This window comes from Somniosus microcephalus, chromosome 17 (assembly GCF_052327205.1).
Source record: "Somniosus microcephalus isolate GS21.2 chromosome 17, FLI_Smic_1.0, whole genome shotgun sequence".
NCBI classification, from domain to species: domain Eukaryota; kingdom Metazoa; phylum Chordata; class Chondrichthyes; order Squaliformes; family Somniosidae; genus Somniosus; species Somniosus microcephalus.
The window spans coordinates 91372160-91395110 of record NC_141003.1 but is presented as its reverse complement, the minus strand read 5'-3'; the positions used below and the strand labels follow the sequence as shown (position 1 = coordinate 91395110).

The 22951-nt window shown below is 44.7% G+C and overlaps 1 protein-coding gene across 9 annotated transcripts in view; it reads right to left on the bottom strand.

The window, feature by feature from the left end:
* Window positions 1–22951, bottom strand: part of LOC147105921 (semaphorin-3A-like) — a 553051-nt gene that overhangs the window by 12113 nt on the left and 517987 nt on the right. For all 9 annotated transcript variants that reach the window (XM_086010848.1, XM_086010849.1, XM_086010841.1 and 6 more), the window contains 2 exons: window positions 11345–11412; window positions 1623–1768 (listed from right to left, as the gene is read on the bottom strand). In XM_086010848.1, the coding sequence (XP_085866974.1) occupies window positions 1623–1768; window positions 11345–11412 (214 nt within the window). The remainder of the gene's footprint in view (window positions 1–1622; window positions 1769–11344; window positions 11413–22951) is intronic.

Here is a 22951-nt window from a genome sequence, read left to right as displayed (position 1 = left end):
TAATCGAATTTCAGAGTTTTTCCAGAAAGTGAGTTGGGAAAAGAGATGAAATAAAAAAAGTTACTTGGCCCATCAAAGTCATGCCTGCTGGAACATAATTTGCTTTTCTGATTATAATATTACTTGTGCCACAATATCATCCCTTATGGCTATAAAATACCATAATTTAAAATCAGGTTTATCGCTGATCAAAGTCCCTCTGTTTTCCCCTTAATGCCAATTTCAAATTTTTTACTACTAGTTCGAGTTTTGGGAGGCTAAAAATTAAGAATGCTCGAGTGCCAATAAACTGCACTAAAGCATTAAACAGCACTGACGCGATGGTTCCGAAAGTAATGCAGCAGTAAGTTACTGACCAAACAAGACTAGTGGGGTGCTGCAGGGATCAGTGCTTGGGCCCCAGCTATTCACAATATATATCAATGATTTGGATGAGGGAACCAAATGTAATGTTTCCAAGTTTGCTGACGACACGAAACTAGGTGGGATTGTGAGTTGTGAGGAGGATGCAAACAGGCTTCAAGGTGATTTAGACAAGTTGAGTGAGTGGGCAAATACATGGCAGATGCAGTATAACGTGGATAAATGTGAAGTTATCCACTTCAGTAGGAAAAACAGATAGGCAGAGTATTATTTAAATGGTGATAGATTGGGAAATGCTGATGTACAAAGGGACCTGGGTGTCCTTGTACACCAGTCACTGAAAGCAAACATGCAGGTGCAGCAAGCAGTTAGGAAGGCAAATGGTATGTTGGCCTTCATTGCAAGAGGATTTGAGTGCAGGAGCAAGGATGTCTTACTACAGTTGTACAGGGCCTTGGTGAGACTACACCTGGAGTACTGTGTGCAGTTTTGGTCTCCTTACCTAAGAAAGGATATATTTGTAATAGAGGGAGTGCAGCGAAGGTTCACCAGACTGATTCCTGGGATGGCAGGACTGTCGTATGGGGAGAGATTGGGTCGACTAGGCCTGTATTCACTAACGTTTAGAAGAATGAGAGGGGATCTCATTGAAATGTATAAAATTCTGACAGGGCTAGATAGACTGGATGCAGGGAGGATGTTTCCCCTGGCTGGGGTGTCTAGAACGAGGGGTCACAGTCTCAGGGTACGGGGTAGGACATTTAGGACTGAGAAGAGGAGAAATTTCTTCACTCAGAGGGTGGTGAACCTGTGGAATTCTCTACCACAGAAGGCTGTGGAGGCCAAGTCACTGAATATATTTAAGAAGGAGATAGATAGATTTCTAGACACAAAAGGCATCAAGGGGTATGGGGAAAGAGCGGGAATATGGTATTGAGATAGAGGATCAGCCATGATCATATTGAATGGCGGAGCAGGCTCGAAGGGCCAAATGGCCGACTCCTGCTTCTATGTTTCGATGTTTCTACGAATGGCCAACACCTCAATTACGTGAAACATCGAGAAGTTGAAGCCACACTGGGAGATGTCGGTAACTCGTCCATCGATAGGTTGGTGTGGAATTTGTTCTCTGTTCTATCAGTGAAAGTGTTAATCTGTTTAAAATGAATGGGTTAATGCCTTTGTTAAAATAGCCGTACTAATATCACACTACACGATTTCAACCTCCACCAATGTGACCCTGCAGCCAGACATCTTACCTCTTCTTTGCGTTCCTCATTCTGTCTCTGGATCTGCCAGTAAGCCCTGGCTCGCTGTGATTTGGGGATACATTCCAAGAACGTGGTGCTGTTCTCCACTCCATAGATAATCTTTTCCTCCATATTTTCATGCTCATGTAAATTGTCTGCAGGAAGCGAAGGCATCAGCAAAAATGTAAAAAAAAAGGCAGACCAATCGCTCTACATTATTTGTTGAACGAAAAATTAAAATACTACATAATTACATTGGCGTTATCTAGGTACTGCAGGACATTAGTTACAGAGTCATTTCACAATTACATTAACCTTCCAGTATTATCTTCTACCACTTTCTGCAATATTATTTCAGAAGTTTCCACCTGCTTTATAGATTCAAAAAATAATGTTCAAAATCCACATCTGATTGGCCGACCATCTTCATCCCAGTAAGCAGTGCTATTTTCTGCTATTTTCTTCTAATTTTATTTGAGGGAGTTGGATCTTAGCGTGATTATTGCAAATTTCAGTCTGCACTAGATGTTCCCTCAAGTTTAGCATCATTGATCGCTTTCTTAAGCGGTCCTTGTATCCCCTATGATCAGGAGTGTACCTTTACTCCTCAATATCTAGTCACATGATGGCATGGGCCAGGGGCCATAATAGTGAAGCCCTTTGTTGTGCTTACTTGATACGGTAATCTTGCACATATCACCACATGGGGTTCCGCTACCTTCTGGAAGGTGGACCGATGAGCCAATTCTAAACCAATAAACTCATTTATTTTAATGTAAGAAATGAATGCATGTTCAATGAATTTCAACCTGTGTCATTATACTCCTCGTAACATAGAAAATAATAAAGCACACCACTCTATCCCTCTTACAGGCTAAATTCACTTTACAGGCTAGTCAGTCCTAACCTCAGGATGAGATTTCTCTCTGTCTTCCTTTCACTCCAAATTTCTGACAACTGTCCTTGTCCAGCTAGACAGGAAGGCAATGACTGGACCGCCCCCAGCTCTGCATGTCAGCGATTGGTCAATTGAGCTGCCAATAAAACCTGCTACCTGTACCACCACTCGGTCTATCTCGTTTCTTGGCCAAATAGTCAAAAATCTCAAAATGTGACAGTGAGGTATCCTTGACTTTGTTACCTAATGGCAATGGCTTATCCCGCCTACAGATAACAGGACAGCACAGAGCAGAGAGCAGATCCTTATGACAACCTTAATTTTTAATATTTTGCCTGAAGACCTAAGGTAACCTATGTTCTAGAGGAACAGAAAGCGAAAAGTCACAGGTAAACTACATAACGTAGACGACCCATTTTATAACCCGCCTGATTTTGCTTTCCATTAGCTTCAAGTGAACAGACAAGTAGAGCGGGTGTAAACCCGCCTGATGATTCACTATCCCCCGCTTAACACTAATGCCCAAGAACAATTGCACCCCCACAATTTTGAAAATCAGGTATTAGGGTGTAGAGATACAAGACCATATAGGGAAGTAACGATGGAACACACAGTTACCATAAAGCATACCCTGAACATTTCAACGTTTTGTGTGAGAGCTCTGATTGCCCTGCTCAGAGTGGAACTGGTCAGTGCTGCAGCACGTTTGACGTTACTCATGTTATGAAAACATTTTGCAAGGCAATTTAAACCCCTGCCACCAGCGTATCGCCCTTCCAATTACCCGCTAGTGTTTACATTGATGCAAATTGGTATAAACATCTTATGAGGATTGAACAGTGGTACAGGTGATGTTTATCATGAGTGGCAGTTTGTGAAAACATACACAAATTCTTGACAGCTTCCCTCTTTTGTCAGCTGAACTATTCACTGACTTGCACAGCACATCTTTAACTAGTGGTTTTAGTTTACACAGTAATGACTGACCTCTCCCGCTCCCTCTAGCCATGTCATACGGGAGACCAAATGTGTGGTCCATACAAAGTGGGTGGCTAAGGCGCAGTCAATGAGAGAAAATGTAATTGTTTGCCGATTAATGCTTTCATTTAATAAGCATCTTGTTACAATACATTGGTAACAATCGCGGCAATTTCCACCCATTAGCTACAAACAGATGATTTTTAATCGAATATTTCCTAATTGCTTTGGTAGCTAAACAAATGTTTCATCAACTTGAGAAAAATACAGACCGAAATATATTTTCTGACACGCGACACAGTCACAAAGCGGAGTTGTGCCCATTCACAAGTTTCATGGTTCATGATTTAAATCAGGAATTACATTTTCTATCAATTTATTTCAAATTATCTTTGCATTGGCATAAAAGATTTCAGGGTGACGGACAAAAAGCGAAGATGTGGGTCTGAGCACGACGGCTCTTTCACAGAGCCAGCACAAGCACGACGGGCCGAATGGCCTCCTCCTGTGCTGTAAGTTTCTGTGAATCTATGATTTCCTATATCTCGTGCTCATACTGTTAGGGATTACTTTCTATTACGAATCCCTTAGGCAATCCTGATATGTAGTTAAATTGGAAATATTTGTTAGTTCTGCTCATTAAGTGTCACATTTTTCCCCATATATATTTCCCCCAAATCTGAAAGTAATACAGAATCCAGGACTATTAATGTTCCTTCTTTCATTTTAATATTGTATTTGGAAATTACTTGAGTAATCTGCAGACTAATCTATCATTTTACTAACATTCTTTCTGATGGGAAAAGGAGTACCACCCAATTTGTCGAGCAATACTGGCAGAACCTGGCACCATGCTGGCGTTACCTAGTCGTGGTAACTGGTCACCTCTGGAGCTGTGGCATTTGGGGTGAATTGTGAAACACTTTTCAGATGCTGCATCCTTATATCCTGCATGTTAATTGGGGAACCTATATTTATCAGATAGAGTGATGGAGTCAAGCAAGCCCATACAAATGATCTTCTGTGCAGTGAAAGTACATTCACTTTTTAAACAACTTTTCTCAAGTTGTCTCCCATTCTGCTGGGGTACTGTTCCATGGAGCCATACAGTCCTCCAGCATTTCACCGAGGTGGCCAAGGTTTTGTGTGACCTTAACAATAATCATTAATAGGCGATGTGATTTGGGGAGCCTGAGAGTTGAGCCAATTCCAACAGATATGCATATCACATGATCACATGCATACTCTCCATGAGCAGCCCCTGGACAACCATCAGTACCTGGCTGAGGTTTCCACTCCCTAGCCCAGGGGGACTGTGGCAATTGGAGAGCCCTCCCTTTTGCCACTGCTGCCCTGGCTGATAGTGACTAACTCGGGTCAGAGCAGTGACAGAACAGCCTCTATTGCTTGGTATCACACTGGTTACTTACCTATAGGCACCAACAACAACTTGCATTTACACAGAACCCTTCACTTTTTTTTGGAATTAAGAAGAATGAGAGGTGATCTCCTTGAAACATATAAGATTCTGAGGGGGATTGACAGGGTAGATGCTGAGAGGTTGTTTCCCCCTGGCTGGAGAGTCTAGAACTAGGGGGCATAGTCTCAGGATAAGGGGTCGGCCATTTCAGACTGAGATGAGGAGAAATTTCTTCACTCGGAGGGTTGTGAATCTTTGGAATTCTCTGCCCCAGAGGGCTGTGGAGGCTCAGTCGTTGAGTATATTCAAGGCTGAGATCAAGAGAGTCTTGGGTACGAAGGGAATATGGGGATCGGGTGGGAAGGTGGAGTCGAGGTCGATGATCAGCCATGATCTTATTGAATGGCGGAGCAGGTTCGAGGGGCCGTATGGCCGACTCCTGCTTCGAATTCTTACGTTGTTACGACCACGTTGTAACACATCCCAAGGCACTTCACAGGAGCGCTATCAGACAAAATTTGACACCGAGTCACATAAAGAGATATTAGGGCAGGTGACCAAAAGCTTGATCAAAGAGGTCGGTTTTAAGGAGAGAATGAAAGAAGGAGAGAGAGGCGGAGAGGTTTATGGAGGGATTTCCAGAACTTGGGGCCTAGGCAGCATACATCAGCTTTCAATATGGACCAGAATCTCCGCTGAGACTGAGCGGTCACTGTGCAGGGAATCTTGGGAGTATGAACCCATACCGCAGTGACACAAGATGGTGAAAACACAAACCCACCAAACTGCAAGCAGCTGCAACACTGCAGAAAAATCCACAGCTTCACTGCAGATGCATTAACACGGAGACTAAATACTCTAATTTCAAAGCCTGTGATCATGTTGCAACCTTAAAATTTTAACATACTATTATTTGTCTTTGTTGCTGTTAAACTTGTAATTAGGCAAGTTTCAGCGAGGTAACAAAAATGATAAACTCTGTGGGAACCACTACATACCATTGTCTAATGGTGCTGTTCTGAAACTTCAATAGCACGAAAGAAAGAGAGTCAGGGTTGAAAGAGGGATAAAGATCCGACTTAGATATCTGCCAGAGAGGTATTGTGTTACCAATAGCTTGAAACTCAGCAAGAAGGAAGGATTATGAAGCCAGTTCTAACTATTTCACATGGTCCAATAGTAGAAATATGAGACCTGTCATGTTCTGCACAGATCCTCAGAGATTTAAAGAACTATTACTGCCCATCCATTAGGAGTAGCTGCTCTTTATCTCTTATTATCCATAGTCTTGCTGCTTAAAGCAGACACATTACGACAAGGCAGCTACCAGTACTGCAAACTAAAGCAAACTATATACAACAAGAGTAAATGGGAATCTATCTAAAAGGGGCATGAGAGCTTGGCTTAAGCAATCTGTACAAATGGTTATGTGCGGTTTGTGTCTACAGATCATATTTGAAGGGATTATCCAATAATAAATTTGAAACAGTTTTAGTTAGGCTCAATCGGGCAACTCTTTCATTTCTTTTTTATTCGTTCCTGGGATGTGGGCATCGCTGGCAAGGCCGGCATTTATTGCCCATCCCTAGTTGCCCTTGAGAAGGTGGTGGTGAGCCGCCTTCTTGAACCGCTGCAGTCCGTGTGGTGAAGGTGCTCCCACAGTGCTGTTAGGGAGGGAGTTCCAGGATTTTGACCCAGCGACGATGAAGGAACGGCCGATATATTTCCAAGTCAGGATGGTGTGTGACTTGGAGGGGAACTTGGAGGTGGTGGTGTTCCCATGCGCCTGCTGCCCTTGTTCTTCTAGGTGGAAGAGGTCGCGGGATTGGGAGGTGCTGCCGAAGAAGTCTAGTCTGTGGGACAGCTCTCCCAATGTTGGCACAAGTCCCCAGACGTTAGTGAGGAGGACTTTGCAGGGTCGACTGGGCTGGGTGTGCCGTTTCATGTCCAAAGCTGGTGCCGAGGTCGATGCAGGGTGGTCCCTCCGGTTTTATTCTTATTATTGTTTCTTATAGCAGTTTGTTACAACTGAGTGGCTTGCTGGGCCATTTCAGAGGGCAGTTAAGAGTCAACCATTGCTGTGGGCCTGGAGTCACGTATAGGCCAGACCGGGTAAGGACGGAGGATTCCCTTCCCTAAAGGACATTAGTGAACCAGGTGGGTTTTTACGACAATCCGGTAGTTTCATGGTCACCATTACTGATTCTAGCTTTTTATTCCAAATTTAATTAATTAACTGAATTTAAATTCCGCAGCTGCCGTGGTGGGATTTGAACATGTCTCTGAGTCAGAACATTTTACCTGCGGCCCCAGTCCAGAATGTGAGTCCCTAATCTAGGCCGGTATTAATGAGGGAATGTTCCTTGTCCAGGGTTTCTCCTTTAAATGAGACAATAAACAGAAGCCCTGTCTGCTTCCTCAGGTGAATGTAAAACGTCCTGCGGCACTATTCTCCCAGTGTCCTGGCTAATATTCCTCCCCCAACCAACTTGTATGTTGGTTGGGGGAGGAATATTAGCCTGTCCTGAAGAAGGGTTTTGACCTGAAACGTTGACTGTTTCTCTCTCCACGGATGTTGCCTGGCCTGCTGAGTATTTCCAGCGTTTTCTGTTGTTATTTTGTATGTTTGTGTGTTTCCCTCGTCCTCTTTCCCTTTGTTCGGTCCCTTGTTAAACGCTGTCAACCTGCAATATCTTCTCATTCTGATGATTGATTTACACCTAAACCGTTACCTCCTCTGTTCTCCCCACAGATGCTGACTGACTGACTGAGTGTTTCAAGCATTTTCTGTTTGGTGAAGAAATAAGCTATGTTGGCAGTGAGTATATGGGGGTCTTATAATTCCCTGATTCCCAGTAAAGTGTCAAGATACCAGCAGCTAATTCCCCACACAATGCCATCATCTGCGACAGGCTATATCCACTCCTGGTGCTTTCCTGGATTTTGGTCAATGGAGTCAGTGACACAATATGGAAGCTTCAATAGAGAATGAGTACATTTCCTATGATCTATAGACATAAACTGCACATAACCATTTCTATTGATTTGATTGGGCCTCTACTCTCTGGAGTTTAGAAGAATGAGAGGTGATCTCATTGAAACACACAAGATTCTGAGGGGGATTGACAGGGTCGATGCTGAGAGGCTGTTTCCCCCTGGCTGGAGAGTCTAGAACCAGGGGTCACAGTCTCAGGATAAGGGGTCGGCCATTTAGGAATGAGATGAGGAGGAATTTCTTCACTCAGAGGGCTGTGAATCTTTGGAATTCTCTACCACAGAGGGCTGCAGATATTGAATCGTTGAGTATATTCAAGGCTGAGGTCGATAGATTTTTGGACTCTAGGGGAATCCAGGGATATGGAGATCAGGCAGGAAAGTGGAGTTGAGGTTGAAGATCAGCTATGATCTTATTGAATGGCGGAGCAGGCTCGAGGAGCTGAATGGACTGCTCCTGCCCGTATTTCTTATGTTCTTATTTCTATACATGTGCTAAGTTTTTCTACAAATGAACAAGTTCCAAAAGTTTAAACCAGTGCCGTGTGTTGTAAATATGACAATGCACTGTTCAGATGTGTCCACCGGGGGGCAGCAATGCCAAATGTTCAGCTTCAGAACGTGGCTGTGAATCCAGCGATGGAGCGAGGCGTCCCTCTATTTTACATTTTCTCCTGACCAAAACACCCGTGCATTAGAAAACGTTGTGCTTGAGCTGGCAATTCTCAGGACCTTTCTAGAAATATTTTGAGATCTTTTTTTATCAATGTTTAGTGGGTGCTGGCGATGTATTCAGAGTCTGAAGCATAACTAGCTGCAATGGGAGTAAATCAGTAACTGGCTGCCATTCCTGAAGCTAGCCTTTAATGGTCTACTGGGCAGAAACACTTTCCAGGATAGGACTGAAGCCCATAGAATAATATTGCTGCACAATAATGCATCACTCACGTGGCCATTGTACTTCACTTCTGTCTGGATAATCTGTGACTGATTAGAGGGACCCAGTTCCATGCAGGTACAGGTGAGCACATGCCCAGAGTGCCGATTACTGGCCTCCTGTACCACAGGTGAAATGTTGCAGTGGTCTTGCTGAAGTGGGTAGAGGGCCAGACTGGCTGGCACCAGGAGCATTGTTACACCGTGGGGCCTGCATGTTGAAAATGATGCCACAGTGCTCGACCACAACACTGCGGCCTTACAGAAATTACCCAGCCTCCAACTCCCGTGGATCCCTTATTTATTTATTGAGGAATGAAAATGTAATCAAATCACCGGCAGTGTTTACACAGAGGGGGAAGGAATTTATTCTTTTCCGAATATTTCTTTTTATGATTTCCAGTTGATTAATGAATTTTTTTTTAAAACCTTGATGTGTCTGCTTGAGCGATTTGGGTAAATATTTGCCAGAATCTTCAACCAATTGCAACAGTAAAGCTTAAAAAAGGCAAATGGGTTCCTAGGTTGATTTAGTAGAAGGGTAGCGTGCCAATCCACTGGGGTTGTATAACACATCCCACCCGGAGTACTGTGACCAGTTCTGGTCACCTAATCATAGGGTGCAGCTCAGACCCTTGGGCAGGTAGAGAGAGAAGCAACTGCAGTGATTCCAGGGAACAGGAATCCAACTTATGAGAATAGACCAAGACAGCACGGCTAGTTCCCGCTGGAAAAGAGGAAGAGTTGAGGTGATGCAATGGCAGCGTTCCAGATTATGACGGGTATTGACAACATTGATTGAGGCAAATTGTTTCAAATACGAGGGAGCGTGAGGTAAAAATCAAGACTAAGAAAGCAGATCAGGCAGACTTCTTTACACAAAGGGTGAGAGAATTGTCGAATATGTTTCCATTGAAGTATTTCGAAACAAAACAAGATTGGGAGAGAATCAGGATGAGGGGGGAGGGAGGAGGGGGTGAGGTGGGTGGTGGAGTGCAGTTGTTTAGTGGAGACAGGAGGAGCACTTCCGACTCTGCAAAGGACACAATTTAGCTACGTTTGGAGGTTTTTTTTGAGCGGTCCTGTTAGGCAGATGAAGACCCAGAAATACTAGTCGGAGTTTGGGCATCGCAAGCTCCGACAAGTCTAAAGAGATTTAGGAGTCCGGGTCTGACATGGCTGCAGAAACCACGTTTCAATTTTAGAATGAGGCCAGCGCTCATTATAGGCAAGACTACCTGAAACAAAGTCTTGATCAAATTAGCAGTGCCCTGAATGCCTGCGCAGATCAAGCGGAGGCCTTTGTCCTGCTAACCCGGTTATCATTGCATCTGTTTTATACCCGGCGAACAGGTGCGACAATGTTCTTATAACGAAGCAGTTCTAAAAATTACATTTTAAACAATTCTACGCAGAAATAACACTTAACAATGAAATGGGTAGAACTCCCCTGTTGGTTCAGTTGCTAAAGTATATGTTTATAAACCGTACAGAACAGAAGGTCCCTGATTGACCTGGTCTGTGTTGAGTTACCTGATCTCAGCTGAGGTACCGACAGGGGTATTACATTCGGTCTCAGCACCCATTGAATAGGGAAGGGGAAAATCAGCCATGATTCTGCCTCCCAATTGTTATCCAGTGATCCTTATTGTAAAACGAGCATGTGTGAATGTTGGGTGAGGTCGGGTTTGCATTGTCTCTCTCGCCCCCCTCTGATGTCATTCAGTACCTAGGCTTGAACATGAAGAATGTTCACTTGGATGAAGCATTGGACATCACCTGGTACCGTGGAACCCAACTCCAGGTGTGATTATCATCAGAAGAGGAAGAGAGAACATCGGGAAAATGGCACGGGCATTTGCATAGAATTAATTAATGTTAATTTACTTTGTATAATTCAGAAAAAATTCTCCAATCTTTGTCAATCTCCTGGTTTTCCCTTCCTTTCCCTGCCCTAGGACTATTCAACGTGCAGCATTATCGACTCTCCCACACTTGGCCCGTGTGAGAGGGCAATCGCCACATCTCCTGCCTCAGGATCACCGTCTCACTTGTGTCGGAGGATAATTCTTGGCATTATCTGGTTTCTTGAGAGAAAGCAAAAGAAAAGACTTTGCAATTCCCAGAGAAAAAAATAGGAAAGCTGGGATAAGAGTCTTTAGAAAAAGGGAACACAGGATAAGGGAGAGGAGAGAAGATAAGACTCCACTCGACCATCCCCTGCAGGTTATGTGAGATACAGTTTGTCACTTTTAACCATCTTCAGGTTTCGGTGCTAATTGCACTTCTGGTATCCAACTGAAAACTGACACCTAGGATTCTCCAGTGTTGACAGCTCCATCAATATATCTGATTAAGTCCCGTTAACTACATGAGCATTAATCTGGCTGAAAAACAGTCTGATGTACACTGTCATAAATATAAATCACATCATTTGATAGAAGAATTGATCGGAAATGTAGAAAGGCCATTAAACTGGGAGCAAGGAAGTCACCGTGAACTTACCATTGTGATGTTGATCGGAGCATTGGGTAAGAGGATCACCATTCCTGATATCTTGCCTTCGGGTCCGTCTGAAACAAGAATTATCTGTGTGAGTTTCAGGTGGCTGTTCCCTTTCCGAGGATCGAGGTTTTGTGTCTACAGTGAATCAAGTGCCTCATTCTGCTGCTTCTATGAAAGCGTGCATTTTCAGATCAAAGACCGGGTTGGAGAAAGCTGGGCCACTGACCTTGGGTGGGAGCCTTTAAGAAATTGTTAACAAAAGTTGGTCTTATTTTTAGAGTGAAATAGATTTAGAGGTGAGCGTGTTAGCTAAACTCTTGTATTACAATTATTTTTGTTCACAGGCGCATCAATGGAAGTTTAGAGTTAAATGGGACACACGTCATTAGTTGTCATATTTGCCTGAAAGTATAAAGACATTGGGAGAGATTCTGAGGCTTGCTGAAACTGGTGGGGAATGACTTAATGGCCCATTCTGGCCGATGGTGATAAAAACATAAGAATTAGGAGCAGGAGTAGGCCATACGGCCCCTCAAACCTGCTCCGCCATTCAATAAGATCATGACTGATCATCGACCTCAACTCCACTTTCCCACCTGATCCCCATATCCCTTGATTCCCCTAGAGTCCAAAAATCTATCGATCTCAGCCTTGAATATACTCAGACTCTGCGTCCACAGCCCTCTGGGGCAGAGAATTCCAAAGATTCACAACCCTCTGAGTGAAGAAATTCCTCCTCATCTCAGTCTTAAATGGCCGACCCCTTATCCTGAGACTATGCCCCCTAGTTCTAGACTCTCCAGCCAGGGGGAAACAGCCTCTCAGCATCTACCCTGTCAATCCCCCTCAGAATCTTGTATGTTTCAATGAGATCACCTCTCATTCTTCTAAACTCCAGAGAGTATCGGCCCATTCTACACAATCTCTCCTCATAGGACAGCCCTCTCATCCCAGGAATAATCTAGTGATGCTGTCTCTATCCTCTCAACGGCCTAGCTCACCAGAGCGCCGGCCTGAGACAGGCTCCATTAATGGGCAAATCGGGGTCCTGTGGCGTATGTTTTTGGACAACACTGGGCTTTCCGCACCGTTTCAGCTGGCGATCAGCCCAAGAGGAGCCAAAAAGATACATTTTTATATCTTCTTGTGGGACTGGGAGGAGCAGGTGTGCGCCTCTGGGCTCCACTTAAACAACAGAATGTAGCATTAGAAAGGAGAAGCAAGGTGCACAAACGATTGGGAGAGACAGATAGCACTAGAGTAAGAAATAGTACGGTATTAGGTGGGTTCAGACTAAGAGAGAATACAAGAAGGTCTAAGATAGGTTTCCAGTGCTTGTGTGTAAACGCACAGACTGTGGTAAATAAGGTTGGTGAGCTGCAGGTACAAATAGACACATGGGAATATGATGTCATCGTGACAGAGACCTGGCTCAAAAAGGGCAGAATAGGGTTTTAAATATTCCTGGATATAAGGTGTTCTGGAAAGATAGGGAAGGAAAGAAAGGAGGTGGGGTGTCAGTATTGGTTAAGGAGAATGTTACAGTGCTGGAGAGAGAGGATGTCCTGGAGGGGTCAAGGACAGAATCCATATGGCGAGAGTTGAGAAATAATAGAGGTGCCATTACACTACTAGGTGTATTCTATAGACCACCAACTAGTGGGAAAGATATAGAGGAGCAAATTTGCAGGGAAATTATAGAGAGGTGCAAGAACTATAGAGTAGTGGTAATGGGGGACTTCAACTATCCTAATATAGACTGGGATAGTAATAGTGTAAAGGGCAGAGAGGGGGAAGAATTTCTGAAGTGTGTTCAGGAGAACTTTCTTGATCGGTATGTTTCCGGCCCAATGAGGAAGGAGGCATTGCTGGATCTGGTTCTGGGGAATGAGGTGGGGCAAGTGGAGCAAGTGACAGCAGGGGAACATTTAGGGAACAGTGATCATAGTATCAGAAGATTTAAACTAGCTGTGGAAAAGGACAGGGAGCAATCGAGAGTAACAATACTTAATTGGCGGAAAGCCAATTTACATAAGAACATAAGAAATAGGAGCAGGAGTAGGCCAATCGGCCCCTCGAGCCTGCTCCGCCATTCAATAAGATCATGGCTGATCTGATCCTAACCGCCAATCTACTATCACAGAACCATCTCCTGAATCTAACAGAATTAGACACACGAAATAGGAGCAGGATCAGGCTACACGGCCCCTGGGCCCGCTCCGCTACCCACAGGGCCATGTCCGATCTGAACCTAGACTCATGTCCAAATTCCTGCCCGCTCCCCGTAACCCTTAATTCCCTTTACTTCTAGGAAACTGTCTATTTCTGTTTTAAATTTATGTAATGATGTAGCTTCTACAGCTTTTTGGGGCAGCATATTCCATGGACCTACCACCCTCTGAGTGAAGTAGTTCCTCCTCATTTCAGTTTTGAAAGAGCAGCCCCTTATTCTAAGACTATGCCCCCTAGTTCTAGTTTCACCCATCATCGGGAACATCCTCCCCACATCCACCCGATCCAACCCCTTCACAATCTTATATGTTTCAATAAGATCGCCTCTCATTCTTCTGAACTCCAATGAGTAGAGTCCGAGTCTACTCAACCTCTCCTCATATGTCCATCCCCTCATCCCCGGGATTAACCGAGTGAACCTTCTTTGTACTGACTCGAGAGCAAGTATGTCTTTTCTTAAGTATGGACACCAAAACTGTATGCAGTATTCCAGGTGCGGTCTCACCAATACCTTGTACAACTGAAGGAATACCTCCCTATTTTTATATTCTATCCCCCTAGCAATGAAAGCCAACATTCCATTGGCCTTCTTAATCACCAGGGTCATGGATGTCACTGAGCAGCTACAGGGCATTCTTAAGGGGGAGGGTGAGCAGGCAGAGGTCGTGGTCCACATTGGGACCAACGACATAGGTAGGAAGGGGGATGAGGTCCTGCATCAAGAATTTAGGGAGCTAGGTAGCAGATTAAAAAACAGGACCTCAAAGGTTGTAATCTCTGGATTACTCCCAGTGCCACGTGCTAGTGAGTATAGGAATGGGAGGATAGAGCAGATGAATGCGTGGCTAAAGAGTTGGTGTAGGGGGGAGGGTTTTAGTTTCCTGGATCACTGGGCCTGCTTCTGGGAAAGGTGGGACTTGTACAAGTCGGACGGGTTGCACCTGAACCAGAGCGGGACAAATATCCTTGCGGGGAGGTTTGCTAGCACTGTTGGGGGGGGTTTAAACTAACTTGGCAGGGGGATAGGATACAGAGGGGATCTGAAATAGGGGGTGATGTGCTGCCAATTATAGAGAAAAAAACAAGTCAGCTTGGTAGACAGGGCAAATATACAAGGGCAAAGCTGGATGGCATCTATTTTAATGCAAGGAGTCTTGCAAATAAGGTGGATGAACTGAAGGTGTTGATAAACACATGGGAGTATGATATTGTTGCTATCACGGAGACATGGTTGAGGGAGGGGCAAGACTGGCAGCTCAATATTCCGGGGTACAGAATCTTCAGGCGAGACAGAGGGGGAGGTATAAGAGGAGGGGGTGTCGCAATATTAATTAAGGAGTCAATTACTGCAGTAAGGAGGGATGACATATTAGCAGGTTCCTCTAATGAGGCCATATGGGTGGAGCTTAAAAAGAAAAAAGGGGGCAAGCACTTTGCTGGGAGTGTACTATAGGCCTCCAAACAGTCAGGGGGAGATAGAGGAACAGATATGTAGGCAAATCTCAGAGAAATGTGCAAATAATAGGGTAATAATAATGGGGGATTTCAACTTCCCCAATATTAACTGGGATAGTCAGAGTGTGAAAGGCACAGAGGGTGTAGAATTCTTAAAGTGCATCCAGGAGAGCTTTTTGAGCCAGCATGTAGAAAGTCCTACAAGAGAGGGGGCGGTACTGGACCTAATTCTAGGGAATGTGGCCGGCCAAGTGGAAGAAGTGCTAGTAGGTGAGCACTTTGGTGACAGTGACCATAATATGGTGAGATTTAAAGTGGTCATGGAAAAGGACAGGGATGGGCCGGAAATAAAGGTTCTAAATTGGGGGAAGGCTGATTTTAATAGGATAAGGCAGGATCTGGCCAAAATGGACTGGGATCAGCTACTTGTAGGAAAATCCGCATCAGAGCAATGGGAGGCTTTCAGAAGGGAGATTGAGATCATACAATGGCAACATGTTCCCGTAAAGGTCAAGGGTGGTTCCAAAAACCACAGGGAACCTTGGATGTCAGGGGATATACGAGAATGGATTAGAAAAAAAAGGAGGGCTTTTGGCAGATACAAAAGGCTAAAGACGGAGGAAGCCCTAGAGGAGTACAAAAAGTGCAGGGGGATACTTAAAAAAGAAATTAGGAGATCAAGGAGGGGCCATGAAATAACACTGGCGAGCAAAATAAAGGAAAATCCTAAGATGTTTTATAAGTATATTAAAGGTAAGAGGATAACTAGGGAAAAAATAGGGCCCATTAGGGACAAAATTGGCAATCTGTGTGTGGAGCCGGAAGATGTAGGAGGGGTTCTAAATGAATTTTTTGCATCTGTTTTCACTATGGAGAGGGACGATGTAGACATAGAAATAGGGCGGGGGGACTGTGATATGCTCGAACATATTAACATCGAGAGGGAGGAGGTATTGGCGGTTTCAGCAGGCCTAAAAATAGATAAATCCCCAGGCCCGGACGAAATGTATCCCAGGCTGCTGTGTGAGGCAAAGGAAGAGATTGCGGGGGCTCTAACACATATATTCAGAACCTCTCTGGCCACAGGGGATGTGCCAGAGGACTGGAGAACCGCTAATGTAGTACCATTATTCAAGAAGGGGAGTAGGGAAAAACCGGGGAACTACAGGCCAGTGAGCCTAACATCAGTGGTAGGAAAATTATTGGAAAAAATTCTGAGGGACAAAATTAGTCTCCACTTGGAGAGGCAAGGATTAATCAGGGATAGTCAACATGGCTTTGTCAAGGGAAGATCATGTCTGACTAATTTGATTGAATTTTTTGAGGGGGTGACTAGGTGTGTGGATGAGGGTAACGCAGTGGATGTGGTATACATGGATTTCAGTAAGGCCTTCGATAAAGTCCCGCACAGGAGACTGGTCAAGAAGGTAAGAGCCCATGGAATCCAGGGTGCCTTGGCACATTGGATACAAAACTGGCTTAGTGGCAGAAGGCAGAGGGTGATGGTCGAAGGTTGTTTTTGTGACTGGAAGCCTGTGGCCAGTGGGGTACCACAGGGATCGGCGCTGGGTCCCTTGCTGTTTGAGGTCTACATTAATGACTTGGATATGAATGTAAAAGGTATGATCAGTAAGTTCGCGGATGATACAAAAATTGGTAGGGTGGTAAATAGCGAGGAGGGTAGTCTCAGTCTGCAGGACGATATAGATGGGTTGGTCAGATGGGCGGAACAGTGGCAAATGGAATTTAACCTGGAAAAGTGCGAGGTGATGCACTTTGGGGGGACTAACAAGGCAAGGGAATACACAATGAATGGTAAGACCCTAGGCAAGACGGAGGGTCAGAGGGATCTGGGTGTGCAAGTACACAGATCCTTGAAGGCGGCGGAACAGGTGGATAAGGTGGTAAAAAAGGCATATGGGATACTTGCCTTCATTAGCTGAGGCATAGAATATAAGAGCAAGGAGGTTATGATGGAGCTGTATAAAACACTGGTTAGGCCACAGCTGGAATACTGTGTGCAGTTCTGGTCGCCACACTACAGGAAGGATGTGATAGCTTTGGAGAGGGTGCAGAGGAGATTCACCAGGATGTTACCAGGGCTGGAGCGCTTCAGCTATGAAGAGAGACTGGGCAGATTGGGTTTGTTTTCCTTGGAGCAGAGGAGGCTGAGGGGGGACATGATTGAGGTGCACAAAATTATGAGGGGCATAGATAGGATGGATACTAAGGAGCTTTTTCCCTTAGTAGAAGGGTCAATAACTAGGGGGCATAGATTCAAGGTAAAGGGCGGGAGGTTTAGAGGGGATTTGAGAAAGAACTTTTTCACCCAGAGGGTAGTTGGAGTCTGGAACTCACTGCCTGAAAGGGTTGTGGAGGCTGGAACCCTCACAACATTCAAGAAGCATTTGGATGAGCACTTGAAATGCCATAGCATACAAGGCTACGGACCAAATGCTGGAATATGGGATTAGATTAGACAGGGCTTGAAGGCCAGCGCGGACACGATGGGCCGAAGGGCCTCTATCCGTGCTGTATAACTGTATGACTCTACGACTCTACTAACCTTTTGAGTTTCGTGCACCAGGACCCCCAGACCCCTTTGTACTTTCCAGTTTCTTGCCATTAAGATAATAACTTGCTCTACGATTTTTCCTGCCAAAGTGCATAACCTCACACTTTCCAGTATTGTATTCCATCTGCCAAATCTCTGCCCACTTACTTAGCCTGTCTATGTCCCCTTGCAGGTTTTTTATGTCCTCCTCACTCACTACTTTCCCTCCCATCTTAGTATCATCTGCAAACTTTGATACGTTACACTCGGTCCCCTCCTCCAAATCGTTAAAATAGATTGTAAAGAGTTGGGGACCCAGCACTGACCCCTGCGGAACACCACTAGTTACTGATTGCCAGTCTGAGAATGAACCATTTATCCCAACTCTCTGCCTTCTGTTAGATAGCCAATCCTCTATCCATGCCAGAATATTACCCCCAATCCCGTGATTTTTATCTTAAGCAATAATCTTTTGTGTGGCATCTTGTCAAATGCCTTTTGGAAGTCTAAATACACTACGTCCACTGGTTCCCCTTTATCCACCCTATATGTTACTTCCTCAAAGAACTCCAGCAAATTTGTCAAACATGACTTCCCCTTCATAAAACCATGCTGACTTTGTCCTATTAAATTATGATTATCCAAATGTCCTGTTACTGTCTCCTTAATAATGGACTCCAAAATTTTACCTACCACAGATGTTAGGCTAACTGGTCTATAGTTTCCAGCCTTCTGTCTACTGCCCTTTTTAAATAGGGGTGTTACATTAGCAGTTTTCCAGTCTGCCGGGACCTTTGCTGAGTCCAGGGAGTTTTGGAAAATGATTACCAATGCATCCACAATCCCTACCGCCACTTCCCTCAAGACCCTAGGATGTAAGCCATCAGGTCCAGGTGATTTATCCGCCTTGAGTCCCATTATTTTACCGAGTACCACTTCCTTAGTGATTTTGATCGTGTTTAGCTCCTCCCCCCCTATAGCCCCCTGTTTGTCCAGTGTTGGGATATTCTTAGTGTCCTCTACTGTAAAGGCTGATACAAAATATTCATTCAGTGTTTTTGCCATCTCCATATTTCCCACCATTAATTTCCCGGTCTCATCCTCTAAGGGACCAACATTTACTTTAGCCACCCTTTTTCTTTTTATATAACTATAAAAACTCTTACTATCTGTTTTTATATTTTTTGCTAATTTACTTTCATAATCTATCTTCCCTTTCTTAATCAATCTTTTTGTTATTTTTTGCTGTCTTTTAAAGTTTTCCCAATCCTCTATCCTCCCACTAGATTTGGCTACCTTATATGCCCTTGTTTTTAGTCGAATACTATCCTTAATTTCTTTACTTAGCCACGGATGGCTGTCTTTTCTTTTACACCCTTTTCTTCTCAGTGGAATATATTTTTTTTGGAAGTTGTAAAATAACTCCTTAAATGTACACCACTGATCATGTATCGTCTTACCCTTTAATCTATTTTCCCAATCCACTCTACTCAATTCCACTCTCATACCTTCATAGTCTCCTTTATTCAAGCTTAGCACGCTTGTTTGAGATCCAACCTTCTCACCCTCTAATTGAATATGGAATTCAACCATGTTATGGTCACTCATTCCAAGGGGATCCTTTACTAGGACATTTTTAATTAATCCTGTCTCGTTACACAGGACCAGATCTAAGGTTGCTTGCCCCCTGGTCGGTTCAGTTACAGTGGGTTGAGAACGGATCTGGCCCGGGTAAATTGGAATCAAAGATTGTCAGGCAAAACTGTAATCAAATAATGGGCTGCCTTTAAAGAGGAGACGGTTCGGGTACAGTTGAGGTACATTCCCACAAGGGGGAAAGGCAGGGCAACTAAAGTCAGAGCTCCCTGGATGACGAAAGAGATAGAGAGTAAGATGAAGCAGAAAAAGAGCGCGTATGACAGATGTCAGGTTGAGAATACAAGTGAGAACCAGGCTGAATATAGAAAGTTCAGAGGGGAAGTGAAAAAGGAAATAAGAGGGGCAAAGAGAGAGTATGGGAATAGACTGGCAGCTAACATAAAAGGGAATCCAAAAGTCTTATATATGCATATAAATAGTAAACGGGTAGTAAGAGGAGGGGTGGGGCCGATTAGGGACCAAAATGGAGATGTATGCATGGAGGCAAAGGGCATAGCTGAGGTACTAAATTAGTACTTTGCATCTGTCTTCACCAAGGAAGAAGATGCTGCCATAGACATAATGAAAGAGGAGGTAGTTGAGATACTGGATGGGATAAAAATTGATAAGAGGAGGTACTAGAAATGTTGGCTGTACCTAAAGTAGATAAGTCACCAGAACTGGATGGGATACATCCTAGGATGCTGAGGGAAGTGCAGGTGGAAATTGCGGAGGTTCTGGCCATAATCTTCCAATCCTCCTTAGATACGGGGGTGGTGCCAGAGGACTGGAGAATTGCAAATGTTACGCCCTTGTTCAAAAAAGGGTGTAAAGATAAACCCAGCAACCACGGGACAGTCAGTGTAACCTCAGTAGTGGGAAGCTTTTAGAAACAATAATCAGGGACAAAATTAACAGTCACTTGGACAAGTGTGGATTAATTAAGGAAAGCCAGCACGGATTTGTTAAAGGCAAATCATGTTTAACTAACCTGATTGAGTTTTTTGATGAGACAATAGAGAGGGTTGATGAGGGCAATGCGGTTGAGGTGGTGTACATGGATTTCCAAAAAACCTTTGATAAAGTGCCACATAATAGGCTTGCCAGCAAAGTTGAAGCCCATGGAATAAAAGGGACAGTGGCAGCATGGATACAGAATTGGCTAAGTGACAGGAAACAGAGAGTAGTGGTGAACGGTTGTTTTTCGGACTGGAGGAAGGTATACAGTGGTGTTCCCCAGGGGTCAGTACTAGGACCACTGCTTTTCTTGATATATATTAATGACTTGGACCTGGGTGTACAGGGCACAATTTCAAAATTTGCAGATGACACAAAACTTGGAAGTATAGTGAACAGTGAGAAGGAGAGTGATAGATTTCAGGAAGACATAGACAGGCTGGTGAAATGGGCGGGACACGTGACAGATAAACTTTAACGCAGAAAAGAGCAAAGTGATACATTTTGGGAGGAAGAACGAGGAGAGGCAATATAAACTAAAGGGTACAATCCTAAAGTGGGTGCATGAACAGAGAGATCTGGGGGTATATGTGCACAAATTGTTAAAGGTGGCAGGGCAGGTTGAGAAAGCGGTTAAAAAAGCTTACGGGATCCTGGGCTTCATAAATAGAGGCAGAGAGTACAAAAGCAAGGAAGTTATGATGAACCTTTATAAAACACTGGTTTGGCCTCAACTGGAGAATTGTGACCGATTCTGGGCACCACACTTTAGGAAGGATGTGAAGGCCTTGGAGAGGGTGCAGAAAAGATTTACGAGAATGATTCCAGGGATGAGGGACTTCAGTTACGTGGATAGACTGGAGAAGCTGGGGTTGTTCTCCTTACAGCAGAGACGATTGAGAGGAGATTTGATAGAGGTGATCAAAATCATGAGGGGTCTGGACAGGGTAGATAGAGAGAAACTGTTCCCATTGGTGGAAGCATTGAGAACCAGAGGACACAGATTTAAGGTGATTGGCAGAAGATCCAAAGGCGACATGGTTAGGATCTGGAATGCGCTGCCTGAAAGGGTGGTGGAGGCAGATTCAATCGTGGCTTTCAAAAGGGAATTGGATAAGTACCTGAAGGAAAGATATTTGTAGGGCTACGGGGAAAGGGCGGGGGAGTGGGACTGGCTGAAGTGCTCTTGCAGAGAGCCGGCACGGGCTCGATGGGCTGAATGGTCTCCTTCTGTGCCGTATAACCTAGGCCGCTTTTGCACTGGGTCCTCCCAACTCCCGATAACAGGCCTCCCCCATTCTGGACCTGTCTTGTTCAGCCAGGTTGCCTGATATTACAGGGGGCCTGGAGCTGTCAGGCTCTTCCCTCACTCTCTGCCCGCAGCCCACCCGGCCTATGCTAATGAGTCCTGGTCCTCACAATGACTCTGGGCAGCTGCCTAAGTTCCACTTGGAGGGAAGAGCAACCTCACGATTTATACACTTGTGAAATGTTAATTGTGTTCTCACCCTGTTATATCTGTAATTGGTTGGGATGCCTGCAGTTGGCGCTCTAATAGACTTTTCATCATCACCGCACTCTGCCCTGCCTCACCCACTTCAGTGCAGGAGCCTGTGTCTCTGTGCAGTTCCCTATTGGAAAGCTGGTTTGAATCTGCCTGTAGTTTCACAGAAGTCTTTGTAGTTCCTAATATTGTGGCAGGTACCCCACATTTAAGAAGGTTTTCACTTCCTAAGCAAAGTACATTTAACCATCACAAAATTCACAGATTCCATTTTCAAAGTAGACTCCATAGGTCCTCAATTCAGCCGGAGTAGATTAAACGGCGTAAGGTAAAAGACATTACCATGGATTAAATTTTTTCCAGACTATACAAACATCTTCAATACCTGAATTCTTGCCATTTGTAGCATTGCAGATGCTTCTGAATGGTAAAAACAAGAGTCCACTGTGCACAGTCCCTAAACGTAGCTGCTGCTCTGCTTCATTAACGCAGAGATATATTGCAACAGATTCTGGGAATAGTTATTGAACGGCTTTAAATCCAGAAGCTAATCAGCTGAAATGTAAATCAATACCGTCTCCATGCATTCACAAGGTATTGATCAACAGCACACAAGCACAGGGGGCAGTTTCAGCACACAAAAAACGACAGGGTTGGGTTCGGGTCAGATGTTAAAATTTTAAAATTCTGGACCCTGACCCCCAACCTGCCCACTTCCTGGTTTTACGGAGGTGGGACAGGGCGGGCAGCCAACCCGCTCCCAGAAGGTGGGTTGGCCTTTTAAATATTAGAATGAGGCTGGCAACCTCAGAGTTAACCTGCTGTGCAGGTTTCTCAGTCCTCCGGAAACCCGGCAGCTGAAGGGAGGCGAGGACTGCTTCAGGGAGAAGGTAAGTGCCTTCACAGCACTGCTAGTGGGCCAGGAGGAGCAGGAGTGCTTCCCCGCCCCCCCGACCCCCCAAGCTCCCTCCCATCAGAACCCCCCCTCCCCCTCGTGCAAAGACCCCCACGGTTGGGAATCAGGGATCGGATATTCCCCCCCCCCACCACCCCATCCCCCGGGTTTGTGGATCAAACTTACCTGTTCCTGCGGCCTGATGCGGAGTGCTCTCCACCCAACTGGAAGCCAGGCCTGTCAATCAGGCTGACTTTTGGGTGGGGAACCTGTCAGAACCAAAAGGCTACTCTGTCCAAAACTCTGTTCCCCCCTGTAACACGCCCCTGTTAATATCCAGGCCACAAGCTCTATAGTCACTTGATTATAAGA